General features: G+C 39.0%; 2 gene segments (V, D, J or C); both read left to right on the top strand.

Annotated features, from left to right (window-relative positions):
- The first annotated feature begins 7,615 nt into the window (after nt 1-7,615).
- On the top strand, nt 7,616-8,168 carry LOC691939 (immunoglobulin heavy variable 2-70-like). The segment is given in 2 exon segments: nt 7,616-7,764; nt 7,849-8,168. Coding segments are annotated over 2 exon segments (444 nt in total).
- A 12,956-nt stretch (nt 8,169-21,124) lies between these two features.
- LOC503095 (immunoglobulin heavy chain, variable region) lies at nt 21,125-21,775 on the top strand. The segment is given in 2 exon segments: nt 21,125-21,216; nt 21,300-21,775. Coding segments are annotated over 2 exon segments (375 nt in total).
- Nucleotides 21,776-23,309: the final 1,534 nt, after the last annotated feature.

The following is a 23,309-nucleotide window of genomic DNA, read 5'->3' as shown; positions in this document are numbered from 1 at the left end:
ATGTGCAGACAAGAATGAGAATGTGGTGCCGATTGCCTTGTCAACCTGTAGTGGACTGTGAGGAGTCTGAGCACAGACTGTTCATTGAAGGTATATTTCAACATAATAAGAGAATTTGGAAAAGGGTCTGTGGGCAGCAGCAATTTGTATAATCATTCCAAATAGAGTTGAACAGTAAAGGTTAACGTGTGGCCATATAGAAACTCTTTACAAAATTCTTGTGACTATGCATATGTTCTATTGCTACAGCCTAGAGTCTAGTGTGTTCTCTGACTAACAGCATGCATCTCAGCAGTTCATAAACTATATGTGGCACCTCCCTAGGATGGAAGAGTCTGGGATAATCATTCTGGGTAATTAGGATGAGTTCTGTTCCCACAAATAGCAAAAAAAAAAAAAATCACCAGTTTCTTGAGGACCTCCACTCTCAGCTTTCTGAATGGAGTGCAGATATTTGATTTTTTTCTCCTTCCTTGAGCAGACATCCCTGTGCGACTAAAATTCCTGTAATAAAAACAGAGGGATATTGGAGTAAAATAAAAAAGACTGATAAATGGAATTGAACCAAAAATCCAGATCAGATAAATCATAAAACTTTGCTTCTCTGTGAGCACCAGGGCCTCATGCCCTCTTCAATCTTCATGTCACTGTCACCATTACTAATGACAATTACTTGTTGCATGTATCAGTGAAAGAAAGACATCTGAATAAATTAGCTGTGCAGAACTTGAGGAACAGGTGTGTAGGCCTCTGGCACCCGGGGCTCTCCCACTGAGATCTTTCACCTGATTGGGTGCATGGGTTAGGGCAAGGGAAGAGAACTCAGGCAGGGAGTGGGAACAGCTTTTACTGCCCCAGTTGCAGGCTCTGCTCCCTTTAGCTCCTCCTGCTACTTTGGTTGCTGGGGCTGAGCCAGCAGGGGTCTGACTAGCTGGCAAGGGGTGCAGCAAAGCTTGAGGAGGGGATCATTTCTGGGACAGCAGATCTCTTTCCCAAGTGGATGTCTTTGCCAAATGACAGGGTTACAGCTTTTGTGACAGAAGCTCTCAGATGATGGAATAGTTCCTGCACACCTTTAATTCTAAACAGGACACTTAAATACAGTCTTTTTTTTTCAGGATGGGTCAGTGACTGACAACAGGTACTTCCTATTTGTTTGACCTGAGAGCTTGGGAAGACCTCATCTACATATTTGGAGGCATGGTTCTCTTTCTATGACTGATCTCTCTGATCCTACAAGACCTGTAGTCACATCTTCTCCTCTGGAGGAGGTGATTAGGGTGTTGTCTTGAGCCTATGTAACCTGTGGTAAAATCCTGACCTGTGGAGAGGGGCTTTGGGGTGTTGCTCTCTGTGACTGATCTGTTTTGGGCCTGTGTAACCTGTAGTCACATTCAAACCTGTGGAGGAGGGTCTTGAGGTATTGCCCTACACGTCTGGTCTGTCTAAATCCTCTCAACAGTGGTCTTTGGGAGGGGCACAAGTACACGAGACCCTGATATTATGAGATAATGGGAACATACCTGCTGACCCTTTTAGTGTCTCCTAGGAATTCGACCTCTCTAGATCAGGAATCAGGGTGCCTTTCACTGCCTCCTGCCACACAATCCCCCCCTTTACTTTTTTAAATGAGAGGTGTCATTTGTAGTGAAAATTTTGGGTGGAATTGAAGTATCAAAAAAACCCCATTAAATAGGCAGGAGGGATAGGTCAATTAAGCTAGAGTGGTAACAAGGGATGAGGGAGGGTGTTAGGAGAATAAAGGATCATTGAACGAAATAATTGTTGCATGGTTTGTATGGTTTGAGGGTATTAACATTAGTTTTAAACAACACTAGATTAATCTAGCTAGACATCATGTTTTCCTTACTATCATGTAATTTTCCCCAAGTTCAGTAGCCATTTGGCTTTGGAAAGAGAGTTGATCTGTAGCTGTAAGGTTTCAAGTCTGTAGGTCACAACTGCCATCTGTGGATCTCAGTGTGTGTCTCGGGGAGTCATCAGACAGATGAGTGTCTGGATAAAGCAACTCTCTTGTCCCAGGTTAGCATGGGGTGGGGACATCCTTGTGGAGAATGGGGGTGTGGGGGAGGAGATATGGGATGTGTAGCAGTTGGGGGAGGGGAGTTCAGGCTGGGAATAAAATCTGGAGTGTAAAAATAATTAAATTTAAAAACGAGTTGTTTTTTAAGCATTCATTGAAACATATATCTGTAACAAAGACTTAAGTTTCCTAGTGCTTATTTAAGCAAAGATTCCCCCAGTAATTATTTAAGCATAAAGAGTTAAGTTGTCAGAGCTTATTGAAACACAGGGCAGTTAAGTTCTTGGTGTTTAATAGAGCAGAGAGAGTTATAGAGAAAAGAAGCCAGTGGTTTTCAGGCACAGAATAAGCCAGAGAGTGTTAAGATTCAGAAGCCATCAGCAACTATCCCCCAGTACAGTTATAGATTGTTACAAGGCCAGAGGACATCATTCTTTCATTTAACTCTCTGTTTCTCCTCAGCTCCAAATCTCCAAAGGCTGGGGTAGCCCTCAGCAATATTTATGCTATTTATGTAAATTAAAAATAATTCCAGAAGAAGACTAGTTATCATGTGTGATGTGTGCTCAGGAAAGAGCAAGGAACATGTGAGTGTAACCCTTACAGGTTATGAATAAAAGTACTTTGGATAAGGCATTGAGTTCTTGGATTAGATCTTGTGGGAGTTATTGAGGGGCAAGCACAGGCTCATGTGTACCAACTTGAAATAATAATATGGGAAGTTTCAATCTTTATGAATCTTATGTTATGTCTTCTGAGAGACAGCGCATTACCTTATGATCAGGTTTCTAGCCTGATCAGTTCAAGGGCCAAATGTTGACTCCAGTGTGGCCAGGGTCCACAGAGCGAGAGGAGATTCGTTTCTAGTGGTATTTGATGTCAATATCAGTGTGCAAAATGTCACTTCAGAAACTGATGTCTATATTTCTGTGATCCTAGATACCTTTGGGCCTTGTATCCCTAATCACAGACTCCTTCTAATAGATGAACTTCAGGTGGTATGAAGTTTGCTATTCTGACTCTAGAAGGATCATAGTGTTCAGGGATGATCAAATTTAACACCACCTACTTACTTCATGCTAAGTGTATAGCCCCAACCTTAGTCATTTTGATACATAGTCAACATAAATTCAACAACCTTTTTTGAAAGTCAACACAATTTTCACCAGTCCTTGCAGCTGAACTTCATGTACATGTTTCTCTAAGAAGAGACACAGAAACCAAAACATCACACAAAGTTCTGAAGAAGATGTGAAAACAAGTGCACTTCAAGAGATGTATAAAGTACAAGGAAATAATATAAAAACTACAACAGAACCATTACCTGACACAATACAAACGTGCCAGTTCCTATCTGACGGAATTCAAAATTATGGAAAGAGGTAAATGTCTCATAAAGTATTTGGAGTCTGAATATTCAAAAGAATTAACAATGACACTGAGGAGCCAAACATAAATTTACATATATGCATAAATTTGCAGAATCTTTTCAAGATCTTGACAAGGCAGTCTTCAAAGTGAATGCAACAGTTAATAAATTGGAGGTCAAAGCTCAGAGTGTGGAGGAAAACATAGCAAGGTGATTAAGACCTTGAAAATTATAAAAAAGTGCTTGAAATGAAGGGGATGGGCAACCTAACACAAATTGCAACAAATGTCATCATTGACAGACAACACCATGAAGAAGAATTAATTTCTTTGATGGAGCATACAGTTGAGTAAATAATATAAACAGACATTAATAAGGAAAAAATTCAATAGCAAGAATGATATTTCTAAGAACTCCAGGATATGTCCAACAAGCAAAACCTAAGAATTCACAGTATAGAAGAAGCAGAGGTAAAATTGAACGAAAGAGATCAACTAATAGAGAGATTACACAAAATTTACAGAAAGAAGTAGGCTTCCAAATACATGAGGTATGTAGAACACCAAATAGTCAGGAGTATGGAATATTCCAATCAGGATGTCAAATATAAAAAACAAAGAAACAATACTGAAAGAAGGATCCAAAACACCAATTCACATAAAATGACAGAAGTAGAAGAATTACGCTAGACCCTTTGTTAGCAACCACAAAGACTGGAAAGATGCGGAATGTAATATTTCATTCTCTAAAAATGAGCAACTGTCCTCCAAAAGTATTATACCCTGCTAAGTTATCTTTCAAAATTGATGGAAAAATAAAAGTATTTCAAAAAAGTACAATGTGACACAGCTCATCATGATCAAGTTAGCACTGCAGAAAGTTCTCAGTGGAATGTTTTACAGGAAGAAAGATGAAAAGTAGCTTCACTGTATATAAACAAGCTCCACAAGGGAACAAACCACTACGCCCAACACAGCAACTCATCAAACTCTCAGAACTAATCTGGGAACAGGAAAATAAGTAAACTATGTTGTGTGCAATTTTTCTAAATGCACCTTCTAGGGTACTTAGCCTGTGCTCTGACCACTTCTGGTTCCCTGGTTCCCTGTTTCCATCCAGTTTAGTTCAGGATCGTACACAACCATCCCATAGCCTGGGATGTTTTCAACTCTGTATAGTTAGTGCTGGTCTCTATGAGTAGAATGTGAACAAACGTCATGTAATCTTAGAAGGCCTGTGGGTTATCTGTGTTGATTCATGCGGAGAGACCTGAGTGTCTGGGATGACTGAGTAGGGGAGTTCTGACCCAGGTCCTGCCCCTTGAGCATCACCAGCCATTGATCCACATAATCCCCACGTGTGCTTATGACTGCTGTTGACCTGTAATCGATCTACTGTCTTCACTACTTTACTTACAATCTCTCTTTCTTGGGAATATATTCACCCATTACTCAGAGAAAATCACTCCATGATAAATGAAACAGATGTGCTTCTTAGGGATGAGGAATGCAGATGGTCATGAGGCTGTGGATAGCAAGGAACAGGCATTGTGCTTGGTCTTTAGGGCCATGGGAAAGGATCTAGACACCAATCTCAAAAAGGCCAATAACCTATATAGTCCTTTGTAGAAATGGTTCATTTCCAGACTTGGTCTTGAAGTTGGAATCACAAGGAGATACATGCACTGTCTGTTTCAATGCCTACTGTATTATTTAGCCAAAATAAACTTGGGGACATCAAGGATAGAGAGTTAAAATGGTCTCAAGGAGAAAGGCATGGATAAAAATAGGAATTTAAAAAATAAAAGCAAATGATAGATTTCTATTAAAGAAGGAATACTTGCATATATACATAATTAGTATATATAATTAGTGTATATATATATATATATATATATATATATATACTAATTAGTATGTGAAGGAGAACATTTAGGCTATGGAATTGCTAGGATAAGAAAATAAAGATTAGAGAATTAAATGTTGATATACAAGAGACAAAAAAGTTTTTAGTTTGTTCTCCTAGTTACTGGTAGGATTTGCTATGACAATGCCTAAAGAGATGTTAGAGAGAACTGGCTGCTTTACATGCATACAATTAAAAACTTAATAAAAAATCATTTCAACTTCAGTAGTGTGTATTATCTTTCTGTTCTTCCATAAAAACACTTATTGAGGGCTGCTCTCTGCCCTACCAGGCAACCAGAAGTGCTGTGCCAGATTCCTGTGAAGAACAGGCTGTGGAAAACATATAAAGAAATGTGCTTCTATTTTGTGTTTAGTTTCTGTTTTAAGGAAGCAGGGGTTGCAACAAATGACCTGGAATTCATAGAATTTATGTAAATTTAAGGATTTTATAAACAATTATTCAAAATTATGAAAGCCTTAAAGATGTAACTTTACTAAATGAAAGACTGTGTTCGGGCTCTCTGGTTGGGAGAAAGAAAGAATGAAAGGAGAGAAGGAAAGAGAACGAAAAATTGGGGGAAGTCAAAGGCAAGAAAGTAGAGGAAGGAAAATGAAGAGAATCCTTGGATAAACAGAGAGCACTTGAAATGACAGCTTGCATCCACTACTGACCCTGAGTCATTATTATGTTAGTGCCACTCCCATTGCTGCCTTGCTTCCAGACCCTCCCCAAGCTTAGGCTGTACCTCTGCACTGTGTGACAATGGCTCACGACTGTCACAGGTGAGAGCCTCCTTGTGGCTGTTCACCTTCCTGAAGAACCTACATGTCCTTAAAGAAAATAGATTAAGTTCTGTATAAGGTGTGGAGCTGTCCCTGAAGAAACCATAGGAATGTCAGTTTTCCCATTCCAGACCAAGTTCACTCTGAAGTAGAGCTCTGCTGCCACTAAGACACAGCTTTTTGTTACTGTGCAGGAGACACAGTGAGCAGGTTCCTTGTGTGTTCAGAAACTTCTCCCTTTGAGGATGCTCAGGACCAGCAGAGGGTGGTATAGATCCAACTTTCACCAGGAGTGAAACAGTAACAGGTGTAGAGAAACATCTGGAGAGTGAGGAAGTCCTAGGAGACTCTGAGGCTTCCTTTCCTAACAACACACAACTTCAAAGACTAAACCATACATGCGTTGTAGCTACTGTCACAAGACTACAAATTTAGGACAGTAAAAGTTCTTTGTTAAGTAATTGAGCATATGCTTTATTAATTACAGATTAACCTTATTGGAAGGACAAAAACAATTACATATGCAAATGAAATGATAGAAAATTTCAAACATGCGCCATCATCTTCATTGTCAGCTGCATCTGTAAATCTGTCTGTAACTTCTTTTGACTGGCAGGAGGGACTTTCTCAGTTGGAAAATAAGATTGATTGTGACTTGGAAATACAGTCCTGGATGTTTCAGCCACAGTGTTAAGCCCATGCAGCTCTATTGGAAAAGTGTAGAAGACCTGGCTCTGCTGCCATGTGATGCCCTCAGCTCAGGTGAAGGAGAGAGGGAAAAGCTGGGTGTATTTTATAGTCAGGCCTTTCTTATATTTTTATTTTCTTTTTATTTCCAATAACTTTTTATTATTCAGTTTAAATACAAAATTATTTGTATTCATGGATCAGGGTATGTTATTTCAAAATGTTCAGATACAAATCTCTATGCTTAGAGTCTATGTTTTCTGCTCTTAATTTTAAAGAGGTCATGAATACAGGGCAATATAAAGAAGAAGCAACTGATTGTTGAATAAATAACAATTTCAAATATGTGAGGCAGTAACTTGTCACATCAGTAAAGTCTGTGAAATCACCTTCTTTCATGGAACTACAATATTAATAATTGCCAGATTGAGATGGCATATACTCTTTTACTAGGCAAGAAATCTACTATATCTTTACCAATTATGTGGAAAATATATAATAATGAGACTCATTCATGCCCTAGACACAGAGTGTCCACAATGTAGGAGTAAAATCTCCCCTTTGAACTCCTTATCTATCCTCTGTGCAGAAACATAGAGAAATGATATCTAGATAAGTGGGCAGAGTCAGGATACTTTATGTTAGAGTTAGAGTTTCTATCAATCCTACTGCAACCCAACATCACTGAGCAGAAGTGTTTTATACTGAGGAACCTGGTCTTGTGTGTTATGTACTCTCTGTGGGAAGCAGATATGCACTCTCATGTGGCTCCTGCATCTCCCATCATAGACTGATTGATCTTGGGTCCTAAGACTTAAGTACACCATCAGCGTCAGCACCTGATGAGGGAATGCAAATCTCTCTTGGATCCACCAAACCTTGGGTTGAAAAGACAAAGGTGGGCCTGTGCACTCACTGGTGTGCAGCCATGGGCAGGCTTACTTCCTCATTCCTGCTGCTGATTATCCCTGCATGTGAGTACCAAGGCTTCCTAAGGGATGAACTGTTCTATCCTCACCTGTTCCAACCTTGGCTTCTCCCCTTTCCTTTCTTCACAGATGTCTTGTCTCAGGTTACTCTGAAAGAGTCTGGCCCTGGGATATTGCAGCCTTCCCAGACCCTCAGTCTGACTTGCTCTTTCTCTGGGTTTTCACTGAGCACTTCTGGTATATGTGTGAGCTGGATTCGTCAGCCTTCAGGGAAGGGTCTGGAGTGGCTGGCAACTATTTGTTGGGAGGATAGTAAGGGCTACAACCCTTCTCTGAAGAACCGGCTCACAATCTCCAAGGACACCTCCAACAACCAAGCATTCCTCAAGATCACCAGTGTGGACACTGCAGATACCGCCATATACTACTGTGCTCGGAGAGCACACTGACACAGCCTCAGTTTTCATCTGTACAGTATTTCAGCCTGTTTCTCAGCTCTGTTCCTTCCTCTTATATTATAAAAGGGTATGTCCACAGCTTTTCTTCTGGCCTCAGTGGTTTCCTGTTTGTTCTTAGGTTAAGATGTTTCTATTCCCCTTTTTTCACCCTAGGTCCCTATTACGATGTTCATAAAGAATTCTGTTTGTGTTCTGTTTTATAAAGCTCAGGAAGTTTGGTGCTTATATCAGGTGATTCAGAGCTATGATTCCTTTCAGTCTTAGGCTTCAAAACCCAGCAGCAGAAGATTCCAAACGATCATAATGTTCATCTTCAGTGAACAGATGTATATAGTGGAGGTGGGAATTGCTGGATGAGTATTCTCAAATTGAGTCTTTAACCAGAGAATGTCCATAGATACTTCCAAATAATTCAGGCTGTTCTGAATTATTGCTCTCCACAAACTATTTTTAAGACATTATAGTTCAAGACAACACTTATCTGTCTCACTGAATACAGAGAAGTTGAGTTTGTACCCAAGTAGAATCTTCACTCCTACTGATTAGTGTTCATAGAACTGGAGGTACTTTGTATAGTATTGGATGAGAAAGACAGTCATCAATATAGCTATAAACCCCATCTTCTAAAATAGTTACCTGTGTGTGGGTTATGTACAATAGGTGCAAAAGCATTGTGGAATTAATAATTTACTCTTTGATGGAATTTAAGGACTATGAAATCAGGGTTAGGGTGGTTAGAGTTTGGGTTAGTCATGGCTGACTCTGGTAGAAATGCCAAAAGACTGCAATTGGATAAGCCATGGCCCTAAGGGAAAACCATATGACATTGTTGTGATAGATCAACATATCAATGAAATGATTTTTATTTACATAACCATACACTTCAAACTGTAACTCATCTATCCCTCATCAGAGACATGTTTGGCAGTAGATGGGAAGAAAGAGAGTACCACAAATGGATAATTTGGAGAGTTCAACACATTAGAGCACTGGTAATAAATGGGTTGTCCTCATTAAACCTTCATCTCAATACAAATGGAGCATTGCAGAGGAAGATTTTAAGAGTCAGAGACAATGGATGATGGTAAAGAAACAGTCTCATCCAGACACATAGAACTGATGCATATATGAACTCACATAGACTGTGGGAACAAGCATAGGGCTTAGATAGGTTCAAGTCAATGACACCCTGAACAGAAAGGGGGATGTGGACATGTGCTCCCACCATTAGCTAAGAATCTATCTGCAGCTGGTATTCATTTAAAATGGACAATTAGTCTTCTTAAGTGGATTTTTACTTTCTGTATTAACCACACTAGAAGGTAGGCACTATGACCAGTAGAAGGACAAACAGAACCAACACAATGGCATATTTGCAGAGTATTTGTCTTATATAGTCTTATTTCTTCATTTTTTTGTCTTATTAGTCTTTTCACGTACATTTGGTTTCAGATTTTGTGTTTTTTTTTTAAAGTTTGCCAGTGTGTGTGTGTGTGTGTGTGTGTGTGTGTGTGTATGTGTGTGTGACTATTGTGAAGTTGTAGTTTCTATGTGTTATTTCCCAACCCATTTATCCTTTGAGTAGAGGAACACTACTGATTTGTTTGACTTTTTTTATAACTAGCCACTTTGCTGAAGTTGTTTCTCAGAACTAGGAGCTCTCTGGTAGAATTTTTGGGCTCAGTTATATATACTATCACATCATCTGCAAATAGTGAAATCAGAACTTCCTCCCTCCCAATTTGTATCTGTTTGATTTCCTTTTGTTGTCTAAGTGCACTGGCTAGAACTCTGAGTACTATATTGAATAGATAGTTAGAGAGTGGGCAGCCTTGCCTTTTTCCTGGTTTTCATGGTATTGCTTTGAGTTACTCTCTGTTTAGTGTGATATTGGTTGTTGGTTTTTTGTTTGTTGCTTTGAGTGTATTTAGGTATGAACCTGAATTCCTGATCTCTCTGATACTTTTCACATGAAGGGTGTTGAATTTTGTCAAAGGGCTTTTCAGCAGCTAATGAGATGTTCATGTGGCTTTTTTCTTTGGGTTTGTTTATATATAGGATTACTTCGAGAGATTTGTATATATTGAAGCATCCCTGCATTTCTTGGATGAACCCTACTTGATCATGTTTAATGATGTTTTTTGATATGTTCTTGGATTTGGTTTGCAAGAATTTTATTTATTAATTTTGTACTGGTATTCATAGGGGAAATTGTTCTTTTTTTTTTTTTTAACTTGAGTATTTCTTATATACATTTCGAGTGTTATTCCCTTTCCCGGTTTCCGGGCAAACATCCCCCTCCCCCCTCCCCTTCCTTATGGGTGTTCCCCTCCCAACCCTCCCACCATTGCCGCCCTCCCCCCATAGACTAGTTCACTGGGGGTTCAGTCTTAGCAGGACCCAGGGCTTCCCCTTCCACTGGTGCTCTTACTAGGATATTCATTGCTACCTATGGGGTCAGAGTCCAGGGTCAGTCCATGTATAGTCTTTAGGTAGTGGCTTAGTCCCTGGAAGCTCTGGTTGCTTGGCATTGTTGTACTTTTGGGGTCTCGAGCCCCTTCAAGCTCTTCCAGTTCTTTCTCTGATTCCTTCAATAGGGGACCTATTCTCAGTTCATTGGTTTGCTGCTGGCATTCGCCTCTGTATTTGCTGTATTCTGGCTGTGTCTCTCAGGAGCGATCTACATCCGGCTCCTGTCGGTCTGCACTTCTTTGCTTCATCCATCTAGTCCAATTGGGTGGCTGTATATGTATGGGCCAAATGTGGGACAGGCTCTGAATGGGTGTTCCTTCAGTCTCTGTTTTAATCTTTGCCTCTCCCTTCCCTGCCAAGGGTATTCTTTTTCCTCATTTAAAGAAGGAGTGAAGCATTCACATTTTGATCATCCGTCTTGAGTTTCGTTTGTTCTAGGGATCTAGGGTAATTCAAGCATTTGGGCTAATAGCCACTTATCAATGAGTGCATACCATGTATGTCTTTCTGTGATTGGGTTAGCTCACTCAGGATGATATTTTCCAGTTCCAACCATTTGCCTACGAATTTCATAAACTCGTTGTTTTTGATAGCTGAGTAATATTCCATTGTGTAGATGTACCACATTTTCTGTATCCATTCCTCTGTTGAAGGGCATCTGGGTTCTTTCCATTTTCTGGCTATTATAAATAAGGCTGCGATGAACATAGTGGAGCACGTGTCTCTTTTATATGTTGAGGCATCTTTTGGGTATATGCCCAAGAGAGGTATAGCTGGATCCTCAGGCAGTTCAATGTCCAATTTTCTGAGGAACCTCCAGACTGATTTCCAGAATGGTTTTACCAGTCTGCAATCCCACCAACAATGGAGGAGTGTTCCTCTTTCTCCACAACCTCGCCAGCATCTGCTGTCACCTGAGTTTTTGATCTTAGCCAATCGCACTGGTGTGAGGTGAAATCTCAGGGTTGTTTTGATTTGCATTTCCCTTATGACTAAAGATGTTGAACATTTCTTTAGGTGTTTCTCAGCCATTCGGCATTCCTCAGCTGTGAATTCTTTGTTTAGCTCCGGGAAATTGTTCTTAAGTATTCTTCGTTGTGTCTTTTAGTTTTAGGTATCAGTGTAACTATGGCTTCATACAAAGAATTGGGCAGTTTCCCTTCTGTTTCTCTTTTGTGGAATATTTTGAGAAGCATTCGGGTTAGGTCTTCTTTGAAGGTTTGGTAGAATTCTTCACTGAAACCCTCTGGCTTGGCTTTTTTTTTTTTTTTTTTTTTTTGGTTGGTAAACTTCTAATGACTTCTTCTATTTCTTTAGGGGTTATGTGGCTCTTCATATGGTTTATTTGAACATGATTCAACTTTGGTATATGGTTTGTGTGTATAAAATCATTCATTTCATCCAGGTGTTCCAGTTTTGTTGAGTATAGGTTTTGTAGTAGGATCTGATTATGTTTTTGTATGTCCACCGTTTCTGTTTCCTTTTTCATTCCTGCTTTTGTTATTTTGGATACTCTCTCTGTGCCCCTTTGTTAGTTTTTCTTAGGGTTTTTCTTTTTTTTTTCTTTCTTTTTCTTTTAGTCTAATATTGGCTTTATTGTAAGATTCATCTTAACAGGAAATACTCTATGGGCATTGCTCAACACTTCTAGACTGTTGTGGTAATCAATAGTTTTACAAGATTAGAATTTTGCTTGTAGGAACCCTGTTTAGTTTGACCTAGCTGTAGACTCGTAATTTTTTTTTTATTAACTTGAGTATTTCTTATTTACATTCCGAATTTTATTCCCTTTCCCGGTTTCCGGGCCAACATCCCCCTAACTCCTCCACCTCCCCTTCTCTAGGGATGTTCCCCTCCCCATCCTCCCCCATTACCGCCCTACCCCCAACAATCACGTTCACTGGGGGTTCAGTCTTAGCAGGACCAAGGGCTTCCCCTTCCACTGGTGCTCTTGCTAGGCTGTTCATTGCTACCTATGAGGTTGGAGCCCAGGATCAGTCCATGTGTAGACTTTGTGTAGTGGCTTAGTCCCAGGAAGCTCTGGTTGGTTGGCATTGTTGTTCATATGGGGTCTCAAGCCACTTCAAGCTCTTCCAGTCCTTTCTCTGATTCCTTCAACGGGGGTCCCGTTCTCAGTTCAGTGGTTTGTTGCTGGCATTCGCCTATGAATTTGCTGTAATCTGGCTGTGTCTCTCAGGGGAGATCTGCATCCGGTTCCTGTCGGCTTGCACTTCTTTGCTTCATCCATCTTTTTCTTAGGATTTTTCTATCTTGTAAATTTTTTCAAAGAACCAGCTCTTAGTCTTGTTGGGTCTTTGAACAGTACTCTTTGTTTCTTCATGGTTGATTTTAGCCTTTAGTTTGTTCATTTCCTGACATATTCTCCTCTTTTTTTGTATTTGTTTCTTTTTTCTAGACCTTTCAAATGTGTTGTTAGGCTGCTAGTACATTCCCTTACACTGTGGGTTCTGTCCTTGACAGGATCAAGGGCTTCTCTAACTATTGATGCCCGACAAGGCCATTCTTTCCTATATAAGTGCCCAAAAGGACACTTTCTTAACTATGTTCATAGCAGTTATATTGATGAGAGCCAGAAACTGGTAACAAATTACCTGTCTTTCACTGGAAGAATGGTTCATAAAGTGAGCTTTGTCTACTCTGCCATTAAAAACAAGGACCTCATAAATTTCAAAGGTATATGGATGGAACTAGAAGATAATGGCCTGGTGAACTAACCCAGACCCAAATAGAAATGTGTTGTATATAAACACTTATTGGTGCATGTTAACCACAATTTTCAGGGTAGCCATGCAATAATTAACAGACCCAATGAAGTCAAATACCTAGTAGGGCCCCAAGTAAGCATTATTGAATCATTTTCCGAAGGGGAAACAAAAGTAAATGAAAGTGGATAGAAGGAGGGACATGTGAGGAGGAAGGTTTGTGATGCAGAGTTGGGGGGGAAGATCAAATGTAGGGAGAACAGTAGAGAGAGAAGAGAGATGAGTGGTGGAGTAGGCAATCTCTATGATGTGCCAGAGATCTGAAATCTAGAGATGCTTCAGAGGATCTATGAGGGTGACTCTACTTGAAAATCCTAACAGTGCGGGTGTGGATCTTGAAATGGCTATATCCTCTATCAGTGGAACTTACAAGTGATTATGATTTAATGGAAAAATACATAAAAAAGCTAATACAAGGTAGGCCATGGACCACAACCTAGAAGTTCAAACATAAATTCAAATCATAAACTGAGTAAAAGGTTTACAACAAAGATGATTATATGCATATTCTTTAAGAGAAAATTTCTGGCTAAACATTCATTAATTGTTCCTAGCTCTACAGCTTGGTAGAGAGTTAACAACTAACTAAGTTAACATTGAAGTTTTATATAGTTTAACCCAGTCGATATTTTATCTGTCTTTGAATCTATAAAGAATCATTAGTTCCATTTTTAATTGTTTTATAACTTGTTGAATATATTCTACGTTATGTCTGCTTTTTGTCTCAGCAGCAATTAAGTAATTATATTTGAAGTGTAGCAGATTTCTTATTGTAGTTTTGACATCAGAAAGGACTTAATAGTAGTCCTATTATGGAAGATCTTAATAATTAATGATATTAACTTAGGAAGTCTGATAGGATCATCATTAAGAATTAAGAAATCATCTATTTGTCTATATAATATTACTACAATACAGTATATCTTCATTGTTCTTGGAAATCTCCTGCAAAGTGTTGGCAAATGACAAATGATTGTAGAAATATCCAATAATAACAAAACCATTTTAATAACAGGAATCTTTCCTTAATGTCCCTGGCCTTGGCTATAGGAGCAAATCTGTCATGAGTTAGAATCCCTGGGGGAAATCATATCAGGAAGATCATGTACTGGTTTTTAGCTTCTACTAGATGGCTCATGGGAATGCAGAGATAAACACATAGTTAGATGAGGTTATTGCTCCAGGAAACTTTTTGGGGTATCTGTCCCTGAGATAAGTCAAATAGTAAAATTGGTGCAGGGTAAACAGAGAAAATCAACAAGCTCAGATTGGTCAGTAGAATAGTTTACAGATTGAAGATCTTATTTTATTATAAGCTGAGAGTTCTCTGAAAATGTACTTAAGAATAGGGGTTCATACACGGAGCACTCAGAAGAATAGACTTCAGTAAATAAGATAGATGTACTAAAATAAACTTTTCCTACTTTATAGTGCAGATGGGGAAACATACAGTAAAATGAATTAGGTGTTAGTATTTGCCATTCATGAAAATACTAGTTCAGACATGTGTGTTTTTCTGGAGGGCTTTCAAGCAACACACATTGCCAGTACAGTTGCAGGCTATCATATATTAATTGTGTTGGATTTGGAGTTGAAGTTTTGGGTGGTAGTAGTAATAATGATAAGAATAATCCTTTTGTATTTTCTAATTGTGACTGAAGTTTTATCCCTGACTGTGTATGGACAAAGCAAGTGGATATTCTGTACCATGTAGCAGTCTGTCTTTTTCCTTTGAAACTTGTATGAATAAAGAAGTTGGTACCTAGTAAGTCCACGTAGCAGAAATACCTTGATGGCTGGTCAAATCCACAGAATTGTCCCGGTTGCTCGTCAAAGCCACGGAAGTGCCATGATTGCTAACAAGACAGCTGAGCATTTCCCCTGACTATCATGCAAAGGTCACTTTTTCCCTTCACTGACTCTTTATCTCCTCTGCTGGTCACCCTGTCTGTACAGAGTCTCCTTCTCTCCTGTCCATGTAGTGGAAGCCATATCATAACAGAAACTCCCCTCACACTGTGTTTCTTGTGCTTTTTCTTTTGTCTGTTTTATCCCATTCCTGTTACTGTTTTTTCATCTAATTTTATTTTATTATTATTTTTAGGTGATGAGAGAAAGAGAGAGAGAGAGAGAGAGAGAGAGAGAGAGAGAGAGAGAGAGAGAGAGAGAGAGAGAACAAAGGATTTTGGTAATATTTGCTTTGCAAATATTACATCTGCCCATGTGACCAGAGCTTAAATCCTAGTCCTAGACTGAAGACTGTAGATTTCTTTACGTTTTTTCCTACTAACAGACGTGTCACTTTGAAATATTGAGAAATATTTGTATAATCGAATATAACTTTGAAAATACTTAAAGGTACTGATCTGTTCGCAGTATAGGAATGCTACATGGAACACAGTTCTTACCATACAATAAAAAATGTAAAAATCCCATGTTCAAGATTTTAGAAGTTGAGAAGAAAAATGATGCATAAAATTTACATTACTTTACCACATTTTTGTAGTCTTGCATATCATGCATGGATCATAGGCATTAATCCACCAAGTTTTGTGTCCTCTTTTCCAATATCTTCAATTGAATATCTGTATTCAACATTCATAAAATTTTATTAATCATTCTGAACTTGTCAAAATTTTATTTAAATGCTTTCATATGTCAGATGAGCATCCATGGGCAAAAGTAAAGTGAAATACAACCATTCAGACTGCATTATAATTATGTAATAAAGAGTGTTGTGTTTGGGTTGTGTCTCATAGTGAAAGAAAGCTTTAAGTCAAATCAGATTATTCATTAGTTACTCCCACCAGCTTTGTGCCAACATCCCTTTATCACAATTTTCAGGTAGGACAGATTCTAGGTCTGTAAATGATTTGTGGCTGGATTGCTGTTTACATTTCTCTATTGCTAGCCTGGGATATAGCGAAAGACACTGGAGTCCATATTCAATTAGTTGTGTGAACGTTTAATTCTGCAATGGATCCATGCCCAGAGACCTAGGGTAAAATCAAATACTACTGGTAAAGTAAACAATGTAACAAAATTGAATCCTGATGATATTTTACTGCTGTCCTATATTAGTGATGGATACAGGCATCAGCAGGAAACTTTCTTAAAGCAAATGAAAAAGAAAAGACAGACCAACAGCTAGACGTTAAGGCAAAAATCAGGAATGCCTAGATCTGAATGAATTGACTTCATCAAATCCTACCCATTAGAGCTCAATAAATCTTGAGAAATAGGAAGCAGAGAGTACAAGATCCAGAAGGGATGGAAGACACTAGGATTTGCAGGTTTTAACTCAACTGAGACATAGTCATATGAACTCACAAAGACAGAATTTGCAAGCACCAGGCCACCATGGGATCTCTTGGTCCCTTGTAGGCATACATTTTTTACCATTACTTTTTAACAAAGCTCATCATTCCCTGTGGTCCACAACCCAATGCTGGAAATGGTAGAGAAAATTTATTAAGATATTGAGGAAGTAGGCTTGTTCAGTAATAGTTGGGGTGAGCTTGATCTTTGGCAGCAGTTGAGTCCCATAGCAAACATCAAACACAACTCAGCAGCTGCAAACCAGTCCTGTAGGCAGGCTGACACCAGGCACCTGTAGCTGAAACATGAAGAAACCATAAGACTCACCAGCTGTCCTGAAGCTGATAAAGCATCAAGCAGTTGAAGGAATCTCATAAGCAGTTCTTAGGGGCCATTTTCTCTCAATGTCAGCATTACTATAGGTTGAGCTCAACAATACTATTATGGAAGGTGAACCAATACATGCCTGTTGTTAGATAAGAATAATGAGATGGAGTAACTAAACAAGGGCCAGTGCTTATCTTCCAATGTATGTGTGGTCATATTTGTACTCCTTCTTCAAATATCCTTTCATGTGTTTGCTATATCAAAACATTCTTTCACCTGTGCTCTTTAGGAAAAGTTTTTTTCCCACATATTGTTTTTAGCAACAGTCCTCTCTGTGTATGTTATACTTTCCAGCTTAGTACTTTTATGGGTCTCCTGAGTGATTGAACAAGTGAGCCTCTGACTCTTGTGCTTTCTCTTGGGAGTCTTTTCCTTTTGTTTATTTACCTTGTCCAATGTCAGTGTTATAGCTTTTTTTAGCCAGTTGTATTTTATTTTGATCAGTTCTATTTTTAACTCCTAGAACTTCATTCTTATGAAAGACAGGAAGGATGAGGATCCAGATAGGAAAGAAATGGGAAGGAAGAGAAAAGCATAGAAATAGGACAAATATAATAAGAGTGTATATATATGACCGAAGAATGTAGTCTTTATTAAAGCGGAAAGTAAACAGTAAGAAAAACAAATAGTTGTAAATAACCCATATAGGTATCAGTAGAGATAGTGGTATAATTCTTTCCTACTTTCTTGTATGTTTCTTTTTTTTTTTTATCTTGTCTAGGCATAAAAATCTCCTAGGCTTCCACAAGGAGCTCACCATACAGGAGAAACACATGCAATTAATCAATTTGTTTTTCAAAATCATTCCAGACCTGATCCTGCAGCTCTGGCACAGGAGCACAGCCCTAAATTTCCAGCTCCCATTGCTGAGTGATCTACACCAATCCCAGAACACTCAACAAGAGGTTGATGGTAAGGTGACATTTTCTTATTCATTTTTCTGTTTTCTAATCATTTTTTCTTTGGAGAATTTCATGTGAGTATTGTCACAGCAGATACTGTATATATAAATCTTTGCTGTTCCTGATTTTGTGCCATGTGTTCTAGAACAACAATGAAGAACTCAAACTTCACTGTGAGGCATGTTGTCAAAATACAGGATAAGGTAACTTATGTTCTTGAGGTTCAAGAGCAGGTTTCCCCCTTCTTGAGCCTCAACCCACTGAATCTTATGGTAGGCAGAACCTAATGGCTATGATACTGAAGCACTGGAAGCACATCCTGACTCCTCGTTCAGGAGTGGACATCATTCAGGAATCTTCCCAACATAACCCTAGAGCTGATTATAGCAGATTTGAAATCAGTGATGGAGAGAAACTATCTGTATTTCATGTTTCCCAGACAGTTATAGTTCCTGTATTCATGTGTCTTTGAGAAAGGGGATGAATGTCATCCTTCCTGATGTGATGGTTTTTGAACTTACAGCAACCACATATATCTGAAATTCTCACCATTTCAATATTCCCAGAAACTTTCTCTAACAACTGTAGGACAACATACGTGATGGTAAAGCAATGGCTGTAGATTCTCAGGACATCCCAAGCCCAAATTCTCAGCACAAAGAAGTCTTGTTTTCCCCAGAGAGACAAGAGCAGAGAATAAGAGGAAAAGTCAGGAGATAAAGAAGGAGGGAGAAGGGGAAGGGAACAAGGAAGAAGTAGGATTTGCCTTCTAGTAGAAAGGACTGAGTTTCTCTGGATAGGGAAGAAACTGCTGCAGCATACAGGAAAATGGCTTTTTATAAAAGAAAATTGAATAACCTATTTTGTAATTGAGGTTTATGAACCATGTTTAATTGGCCAGGATATATTTGGAGATTCAAAGGAGATTTATTTATTTATTTATTTATTTATTTATTTATTCATTCATTCATTCATTCATTTATTTATTTATTTATTTATCTGTCTACCCATCTATTCATTCCTTTATTTATTCATTTTATATCCTTATTTTTTGCCCCTCTCTCCTGGTTTCCTTTAAATAGTCCCTCCTTCTATTCTGCTTTTTCCTTCTCTGAGAGGGTGATAACATATTGGATATCTTCAAACCCACTGTATCTACTCTATGTAGGCTAATGGGGATCCTTTCCTACTGAGGTCAGACAAGGTTGTCTAGTCAGGGAATTTCATTCTACAGATAGACAACAGGTTTAGGCATAGACCCAATTCCAGTATTGCAGGACACCAAAGAAGACTGAAGTATACAAGTGCTACATATGTGCTAGGGTCCTAAGTCCAGCCCATGTGTGCTCTTTGGTTAGTGGCTCAGTCTCTGAGAGCCCCTGTAACTATGTAGGGATTCTTATGCAAACCTCTAGGATTTGTATCTTCTGTGTGGTTGGTACTTTTAAGTTTCTCTAAGGAGAATTTTTACTAATTATCCATTTTTGTTAATACAAATCTATCACAGCGCTATGTTTAAAATGGTTTCAGCTCCTAAGAGTCATCCAGTCCTGAGTTGTTGCAGCATTTCAGTTATTTATGTCAACATTCTCAGTTCTGTGTACAGTTTTTGTGTGTTATACAATATAGGGTGATTGATTTACACACTTAACACAGGTTCTCTGTCCCAGGTGTAGCCACATGGAAACAGAAAAGAAGCTGTTATCTCCTGTGGTTACCTTTTTAGAAAGGGAACTGCAAGAACTGGATCCAAATGCCACCAAGGAGGTACCTGGCGTTGTGAGCGATACTATAGTAATACTGGCACAAAATAACCTCTCTGATGTATAAGTCATTATCCCCATGTAATCTCGATCCATTTCTCCCTTCAACTGAGTTTCATTATTTCTGAAGCCAGACTACAGCTTCAGTGTAAGCCATGAGAAATCTACCTGCATGGAAGTTCATGTCCAGCAGGGGGCGGAATGAGACCAATAATCACCCATTAGAGATGAAGAGGGTGTGGAGGAGACTCTGTTTCCTATGTGGTTTCCTTAGTAAAGTATTTTAACTGATTTGGCCTGCTGTGATTGACATGTGATGTCTCCATGCACAATTACCATGAAGATTTTTTGTGGAAAACTTCACAGAAATTCTATCGTGAAATTCTATGTTCAGGGACTGAACTGTTCTTACGGAAAAACAAACTCTCAGGTGATATATTTACCAGCACAACACACACACACACACACACACACACACACACACACACACACACACACACACCACACTACACCACACCAGTGAAAATTAGCATATTGGAAATCCTGAAATTGCTGAGCAAGTAAAGATATCTTCTGGTAAGCTTCCCAGTATGAGGTAAATCTCTTAGAATTTAATTAGGCAAGGAGTACCCACTGGTTAATGTATCCACTTTGGTGCATATGTACCCTCTTCTCATCACAAAATAATGTAAGGTATAAAAAACAAAATGTTACGACATGGTGAGAACCCACACCAGGCTGAATGTCCTTTGACATTTGATGACTGATGGGAAAAATTATATTCACTTTTGTGGGGAAAGATTTCTGGAGATTCACTGTTTACTAGTGATTACTCTAAGTGTATATGCATAGTACATTTAATTTTAGTCATTACTGACTCTTGAGTCAACAAGTACATAACTTGTTGGGTAGGCAGATATTAAATCCATACATCTGAAAGAAGGCAGTAAAAATTAGCCATTTTTGGAGTATTCTATCAATTTCATCATCACCACAAAAATCCATGCATAGAGCAATCTGATGACATTGTGTCAATGTGGAGCAACAGTATCATGGCAAATATCTTTTGAGAGCTTAGTCTGTAAAGTTACATCCACATAATCTGCTCAGAGTGCAAGTGTATGGGATGCATTTCTTCAGAGAGGATTAGAACTGGTACCTGAGCAGCCTATTCCTGATCCATGTGCCATTTAATTCCTTCCCCTCCAGTTCTTCTTCAGGTAGACTAGGTTCTTATGTAATAAGTCTCACAGTCATTAATATGCAAATTACCAGAGTCTATGACTGTAAATACAGGGATGTCCACACCCTTAAAACAACCTATGATTAGTGTCCTCTCCATAGTCCCTGAACACAGTGACTCTAACCATGGAATGGAGCTGTGTCTGTCTCTTTCTCCTATCAGTAACTGCAGGTAAGGGGCTCACCATTTCCAAATCTGAAGAGGAGACAGGGCCTGAGGCGAAAATTACATCCACTCTGCCTTTCTCTACACAGGTGTCCACTCTCAGGTCCAGCTGCAGCAGTCTGGAACTGAGCTGGTGAAGCCTGGTTCTTCACTGAAACTCTCCTGCAAGGCTTCTGGCTACACCTTCACAGACTATGCTATGCAGTGGGTAAAGCAGAGGCCAGGACAGGGTCTGGAATGGATTGGGTATATTCTTCCTTGGAATGGTGTTACTGACTACAATCAGAAGTTTAAGGGCAAGGCCACACTGACTGTAGATACATCCTCCAACACAGCCTACATGGAACTCAGCAGATTGACATCTGATGACTCTGTGGTCTATTATTGTGCAAGACACTGTGTTGTAACCATGGCCTGAATGTGTCAGAAACCCTGGAGGAGCAGCAAAAGACTAATCTTTAGACCTACTGAGTAATAGTAATTTTGACTGTGTATTTGTTGCCTCCTCCTCTCTTTTTAAATGAACATCTATGAATAAAGTAATGCTATTTGGATAAACCTACAATTCATCCTAACTTGCGGATCAGTTCACCAGTTATCACTTCCATTGGCATGTTTCTTATTCAAAAAAAACAATAAAAAGGGAAAAGTATGGTGATGCATGTTAAAAATATCACTGGATCTTGAGAGACCAAGATTTGTAATTGTTGGGAATAATGCATAATACGAATTTGACTTGTAAATCTAAATCACCAAAATAGGCAAGCAAATACTCCTTCATAGTCTCAGTGACCTCAGGTGTGTTGTTATCACTTGCCATGTTTTTCAGCAGAAATTCCAGTCTCTTAGTAGGTGAGAAATATTCATCAGAATGCACAGACATGCAAATATAATTCTTGTACATTGGACAAAATATTATCAAACCACTTTTCATTAAACTCCTTAACAACACATGTCTATAATTGTTGATGGAGGTAGGTTCTGAGATTATAGATAAGTTTTTGGTCCCATATTTACTTCCTTCCCAGTCTCAGTATTCATACCTAGTCACTACCCTCTGTAGAACATGGACCTATACAGATACAGCACCAACTCTCATAGACCATTATATATCTCTTACACAGCTTTGTTCTACAGAATATTTGTGAATATGTGTCTCTCCATGCACAGGTGTTTCTTATATTTTGTGTCTGATGATTTTTCTTCTGTTTGTTTGTTTTGTCCTATTTCCATTTCTTTGCTTTTCCTTTTTGTCATACTTAGATTCTGTTTGTTTTCTAATTTTATAAACAGAGTAGAGCTGGGAGAAGATTGAGAATGGAAATTAGTAATCAGATATATTGCATGAAGCAATCTAATTTCAAAAAGTTATAAAAAAGAACTGTAGTGTATTAATAAAGAGAAATTTCTGATCAGATATTTGTAGTGTAAATTTTCAACATGCTGATAAGTTTCATGTCTTTGTTTAAATCTTTATAGTGTATTTAAAAGGCAGGACTGACAGGATTTAAAGTTGAGGCACGTGTAAAATGTGTAATGCTGCACCCAAATCCCGTGGGAGGGAGAGCTAAACCTTTAGAGGGGCAGATACGCCTGGGAAGCCTGAAGAGACTACACTCTGCCCACATTTCTGACTCCAGAGGAAAATACCTAACACCATCTGGGAACCCGGTGCACAGGGGCTCCTAGAAAATGTGGCGCAGTCCCTCTTGGTTGCTGCCCTCACAGAGAGCTCTAAAGGATCCCCCCACAAGCAACGTGAGCCTCAGGACCACACGTAAGACCATCTTTTCTGCTCCAAGAGACCTGCCTGCTGGACTCAGGACACAGACCCATAGGAACAGCTGAAGACCAGTAGACAGGGAAGAATACACGCCCGAAAGCAGAACACTCTGTTCCCATAACAGGATGAAAGAAAACAGGAAAACAGGTCTACAGCACTCCTGACACACAGGCCTATAGGACGATCTAGCCACTGTCAGAAATAGCAGAACAAAGTAACACCAGAGACAATCTGATGGCAAGAGGCAAGCACAGGAAGCCAAACAAGAGAAACCAAGACTACCTGGCATCATTGAGCCCAATTCTCCCACCAAAGC

Source organism: Rattus norvegicus, chromosome 6, assembly GCF_036323735.1.
Source record: "Rattus norvegicus strain BN/NHsdMcwi chromosome 6, GRCr8, whole genome shotgun sequence".
Taxonomy (NCBI): Eukaryota; Metazoa; Chordata; class Mammalia; order Rodentia; family Muridae; genus Rattus; species Rattus norvegicus.
This window is presented reverse-complemented; position numbering and strand designations above follow the sequence as displayed.